This window comes from Arachis hypogaea, chromosome 14 (assembly GCF_003086295.3).
Source record: "Arachis hypogaea cultivar Tifrunner chromosome 14, arahy.Tifrunner.gnm2.J5K5, whole genome shotgun sequence".
Taxonomy (NCBI): domain Eukaryota; kingdom Viridiplantae; phylum Streptophyta; class Magnoliopsida; order Fabales; family Fabaceae; genus Arachis; species Arachis hypogaea.
In genome coordinates, this window is record NC_092049.1 from 14,720,908 (window position 1) to 14,726,698 (window position 5,791).

Here is a 5,791-nt window from a genome sequence, read left to right on the forward strand (position 1 = left end):
TTAGATGGTCTTAGACAATGATTTTTACAGTGTTACTGTTGAAGTTCAATTTTTCATTATGTTATAGCAACAAAATAAAACTGTTCTCTTTGACTATTTTAAAGAATGGTTTATAACCATTACAACAATTTTTTATCAAACAATAATTTTTTTATATTATTTAAATAATTATACAAATTTAAATAATTTTCTCTATAAATATTAAATTTTTAGAATACTCAAAATTATTGTTATAAATATATTACAAATATTATTTATAAGAGAAATAAATTTAAAATAAATTTATAACAATGATATATTTTTGGTTTCATTCCCGCTCTAAAATTTAAGATACTATTTTTTTAACGCTTCAAAAAAATTTCAACAACCTCTCTTCAAAATAAAACATAGAGATTTGTTAACTTTTCCTTCCTCTACTAGCCCTAGCGCTCCATAACCGACACCACTCATCATTAGAGTCATCATCGAACAATGCCAAACTTGTAACAACCCAAATTTTTGAAAAATTAAATAATAATTTATTTATAATTTATCATATTTGTTGATAATTTTTGTAAGCCCCAGATTTTTAGAAAATAAATAATAAATTATTTATAATTATATATATGATTTTCTTTTTAGAAAGGTTATGAAACTTCATGTTTTAAATTAATTTGGTTTTATATAAATTTCAATTATAAATTAGATCTTTTTGATTTACTAAAATTAATGATTTTTGCTTAATTAAAATTCAGAGTTTTAGTAATTGGAGATGAAAGAGAATTTTGTATATAATTTAAATTGAAATAATTTAAAGTTTTGATTAATATTATGAACTAAAAAAATTATTTATTTATCTATAATTTTAAATTAAAATATTTAATTACAAATAATTTGTAATTTGAAGAATAAAATAGTATTCTTAAAATTAATTATATTAATTAAAATGATTAAATTGAATTTTAACTCAAAATTCTACTCAAATTCTAAATTCCCAATTCTAAACCCTAATTCCTAATTCATTAACCCTAACCCCTTTCTACCCAACCCACACACACATTTACCCCTCCTCCTACCACCTGTTCATTCTCCACTGAGCCACTTCACCCTTTCTCACTGCTACTCACTCACAGCACACACCACACACCAAATAAACAAACATGCACAGACACATAAACATACATAGAGGGAGAGAGAGATCTAAGAGTGAGAACCGAAGGGAGAAGAGGAGAGGAGGGGAAGCCGCGCCTTGCCGCCGCTGCTGTCCGCGAAGTCATCTTCATTACAGATCAGAACTGAGGCGAGAGAGAGGACCGCGATGGAGGAAGGAATCGCGCCGCCCAGTCGACGTCTATGGGGAGTCGTCGCCGGCGTTGTCGCGAGGAGGAGAGGAGCCCGCGTCGGAGGAGAAGAGCCGTCGCGTTCTACCACCGCTGAGGGACCAGTCGCCGTTAGAACCATCACTGCTGTTGTGTTCTGTCACCGCCGCCACGTCGTGACCCCGTCGTCACCATCGAAGGCTCTAGCGCTGCCGCTACTTCTATGGCCGCCATCATCTGTTGCATGTGCGAAAGGAGGGAGGAGCCTTGAGAATAAGGAAATGAGTCGTGTGAGGCTTGTGCCGAGAGGCAGAGGGCTGTTCAGCCGCCACCACTGCTGCCATGATCACCGTTGCGGTTTCAAAAAAAGGGGGGATGCCGTCGAAGTACCTCTGATATGGTCTAGATCCCTTCCTCTAATTTGCTCTGTTTCCATTCTTGCTCTGCTGCTATTTCATTGGTTACCCTATTCTCATTTTATTTTATTTCAGCCCCTATAGCTATGATTATTGATAATGTTACTGCTGTTGTTACTGCTGGGTCTAAGCCGCTGCTGCTGTGAATTTAGAATAAGAGGGTTTGTCGTGTTTAAATTCTGCGGTCTCGACTAATTGAGGTAGGGGATTTGTTTTAAAAATAAATGTTTTAAGTTATGAATGCCAATAAAATTAAATGAGTAACTGCAAATAGTTTATGGTTGCTTTGTGTGAATAATTGTTAGAATTGAGTTGAATCATGGCTGTAGTTGGTGATTGGTTTAATGATTTAATATAGTGATTATTGACGATGTTGTGTATTTTGAAGTTATACTTGTTTCTAGTACTTGTTGATGATGATTTTGTGTATGGAATGTTGCTATGGTTGCTGGAAATTCATTTGATGAATAAGAACATGAGATATGTTGTTATAGATGAGATGCTGAAGAATGGATGCTATGATAATATGGTTACGTTGCACCTATGATATGAAATTGTGATATATTGAATTAAGAGTTCTTGGGCAACTTTGGTTAGTGAAAAGAAAGTTAGAAATGTGGTTTTAGATGAATCCTAGGCTTGAATATAGGATTTGGTATGTGAGGTTGTTAGAAATACTTTGTGCAGAATTTCTGCAGAAATCTGCATAATTGGCAGCAGAATGAATGACTTTTTGGGAGCATTCCAGACCTAATTTTTAGATGAAATTATTTTTCTGTAAAACTTTAGTGTCTCTTGAAAATTCCATAAAAATTTCAGGAAATTTGCCCAAGTGGTTTGGAAGATATAATTTTTTGAAGTTTAGTGGTTGCTGCAGATTTTTCTGGTTTTCTGGTTCTGCAGTACCAACTTACAGATGCTATAACTTTTAATGTAAACAGAATTTTGAGTTGATTTCAAAAGAATTTTAAAGATATATCAGTCTATTTTAAGTGAGTACAAGTTTCATGTTCATATATATTTTGTAGACTTAGATAAGTCACTGGAAGGTCAGTTGTTTGCTGAAGACTCTGAACTGGTTTATGAAATCAGGGCTCCATTTCTAATTGATAATTAATTAATCAAATGAAGTGATATGAACCTGAAACTTGTGGATTCTGAAACTTAGGGATGTTGACTGTAATCTCACCAAAATTTAGAAGCAATGGATTAGAATTGAACTAAAAGCTAATAGCATAGAACTCACAAATAATATCATTTTGAATGTGTTTTAAGCTAATCATGTTTATCTTTATTTATTTGAATCTAGTTTTACTAATGCAAGTAAAATTGTTGGATAGATTCTTAACAAACAATAATGAGTTCTATCTAGAAAAATAGAATTAAAGTGAATGCCACATTCTCAGATTCCCACAGTGCCAAGTTATTGAAGTGAATGCACATTCTTTATTCAGTAAATGGTTTTCTGAAAATGGCAAGCTGGTATGCATGTACAATAGTTATTAGAAGTACCAATGCTTTGTAGTTGATGAATTTCCAATTTGTTATCACTTCAGAGGTTATTGATAGATGAACTGTTATTATGTTGTATTGTTGCACTGAATGCACAATTGTGTTTCCTTGTTGTTTAGGTTGCAAAACTTTTCCAAAAGATTCAAGAAATGGTAAAGAAGAAAGCAATCTAGTATTTGTTTTGATTGGTGAGGTAGAACAATATTTAACTTAATGATATATGCTTGTCATGTGCTTTGGGTTAAGTGTGTGATCATGCAGATGAAGTTGAAAGCCTTGCTGCGGCGAGGAAAGCTGCTATATTCGGTTCAGAACCTTCAGATTCTATTCGGGTATACCAATCTCTCTGGTCCTTCCTGGAGGAAAATACCCCTTTTCTTCCCCGCTATTCCTTTTTTTTCTTTCTTTTTTTAAATAGTGTGTGAGAATGTTAAATATCATTTAAAAAATGCAACCGAGAGATGTTGGATTTTTTTGGGTATTTGCGTAGTGCGTTAGTAATCCTTAAATATGAATATTTCAGGTTGTAAATGCATTACTAACTCAGATTGACAAGTTAATATCATCTCCAAATGTGATAATCCTAATCACATCCAACATAACTACTGCTATTGGTAAGCCTAAATCAAACTTCCATTCCTTCAATTATTAGCATTAGGCTTAACATTATATTTAATTTGCTAATTTTTTTTGTTCACAGGAAAATTATTATGAAGTAGAAAAAGAACTTGATCACACAAATTGTGAAGATCAAATATTAGAGAGTAAAATCACCAATTTGTGAAGATGATGAGGAATCTATTTGCTATTGTAATATATCAATCTCTTTTCTTTATGATTAGATATGGTTATGACTTAGACTCTTATTATGTAATTTTAAAGTATCTTAGTTTATTTGACTTCTAAAAGATTCACAAATATGTATGAATCTTATAGAATACTTTAAAAATCAAATTTGATGGTAAATATTCAATTAATTTTTTTTAGTAATTTGATTCAAATAGTTAAGGTTATTTTGTTGACACTAAATTAAAAAAATAGTTGGAATATTAATTTTAATGCAATATGAGAAAATTATTGTAAATAAAAAAATATATAACTACAAAAAATCGTTGTCAAAAGTCACAAAAGAAATAATTTTAAAAAACCGTTGCCAAAAAACAAAATTAATAGTAACGTTTTAAAACCGTTGTCTTAGACGATTATTGAATGGCAATGGTATTAAAACCGTTGTCAAAAAACGACACTAAGGGTAACGCTTTAAAACCGTTGCCTTTGTGAATAATAAAACTACAACAGTTTAAAACCGTTGCCTATTCAGTTATGGTTTTAAACCGTTGGATCATGAAAGAGAACGATTTAAAACCGTTCCTTATCGAGTAACGGGTCGAAACCGTTGTTTAAAATTTTCTATCAAAACCATTGTCTATACTAATAACTTTGGCAACGATTTTTTTGTTACCGTTGTCTTAGGTAAAAAACTGTTGCCTTTGAGTATTGGCAACGGCCGCATATACCACAGGTCAAAAACCGTTGTCAAAGCGTTGCTTAAAGTTTTAGGAACGGTTTTTCAATCTACAGCAACGGTTTTTGACCATTGCGAGAACCTTTATTTGTTGTAGTGTTTAATTATATTAGGCAAATGATTTTAAAATAATAGTTATAAATATCAACATTTTTATTTTTACTAATATAATAGTATTTAAATTAAATAAAAATTTTAAAAATAGTTAAATAATTATTTAAATAATTTTTTATATATTGAATAATAATTTTTTAATTGGGCCATTGAAATTAAGCGAGAATATAGCTTTGAAAAGGACAAAACTTTGCATTTGTCAACTATAAGTAGCAAGGATGGGTGACACATGCATCATGTGTACCATTAAATATGAACAATCCAAAGTCATATTTTGGAATGAGTTGAAGTTAGCTTTCCAACAATAATTGTCAAGGTTGCTCATTCCACCGAATACTTGTCAACATGAATAAATAAGAGTAAAGTTTTGTTTTTGTCTCTAATGTTTGGGATAAGTTTTAAAGTTGTCCCTAACATTTGAATCGTCCTATTTAAGTTCTTAACGTTTTAAAATTGACTCAATGTTGTCCTATTGTTCTGTTAACAGAACTGACGACAGGACAAAATTGAGACGATTTTGAAACGTTAAAGACTTAAATAGGACGAAAACGTTGGGGACGAAAATAATACATAAAAATAAATTTTAATTTTATCCTTCACTAATATCAATCTTTTATGATACATAGTTATTCAATTATTTTTAATTACATTTAAGTAAATTACACTTAATCACATTATTTTGATTATAAATAAATTTATTTTTTTATAATTTTATTTTTAAAAATTTTTATTCATCATGAAATGTTTGTAAAATGACTAGAATCACATTACTTTATTGTATATTTATCATTTTTTCCCCACAAATTTACGTACTAGTCATTCTACAAACATTTTAGGATAAGTAAAAATTTTTAAGGATAAAATTATAAAAAAAATAAATTTATTTAGAATAAAATTAATGTGATTAAGTGTAATTTACTTAGATG

The 5,791-nt window shown here is 30.6% G+C and overlaps 1 protein-coding gene across 12 annotated transcripts; it reads left to right on the top strand.

Annotated features, from left to right (window-relative positions):
• Positions 1 to 1,029: 1,029 nt before the first annotated feature.
• Positions 1,030 to 4,216, top strand: LOC112741635 (pachytene checkpoint protein 2 homolog). 12 transcript variants are annotated; one of them, XR_003171539.3, is made up of 6 exons: positions 1,030 to 1,698; positions 1,790 to 1,914; positions 3,346 to 3,414; positions 3,488 to 3,558; positions 3,750 to 3,840; positions 3,927 to 4,216. XR_003171539.3 is itself a non-coding variant. In XM_072213812.1 (4 exons), exons 1-4 carry the CDS (start codon positions 3,297 to 3,299, stop codon positions 3,938 to 3,940), a joined length of 294 nt encoding a protein of 97 aa, XP_072069913.1. In that variant the 5' UTR covers positions 3,151 to 3,296; the 3' UTR covers positions 3,941 to 4,216. The 12 variants fall into 12 exon arrangements, 3 of the variants coding, with proteins under 3 accessions (XP_072069913.1, XP_072069914.1, XP_072069915.1); XR_003813409.2 differs by having other exon boundaries at positions 1,032 to 1,698; positions 3,346 to 3,378; XR_003171540.3 differs by having other exon boundaries at positions 1,554 to 1,698; positions 3,346 to 3,419.
• Positions 4,217 to 5,791: the final 1,575 nt, after the last annotated feature.

What these genes read in the sequence shown, in the direction of transcription:
- LOC112741635 (XM_072213812.1), top strand. Translation starts at nt 3,297, where the DNA reads ATGTTGTATTGTTGCACTGAATGCACAATTGTGTTTCCTTGTTGTTTA. An exon ending in TCTAGTATTTGTTTTGATTG is followed by an intron (nt 3,415 to 3,487) that starts GTGAGGTAGAAC and finishes GTGATCATGCAG; the next exon opens with ATGAAGTTGAAAGCCTTGCT. An exon ending in AACCTTCAGATTCTATTCGG is followed by an intron (nt 3,559 to 3,749) that starts GTATACCAATCT and finishes TGAATATTTCAG; the next exon opens with GTTGTAAATGCATTACTAAC.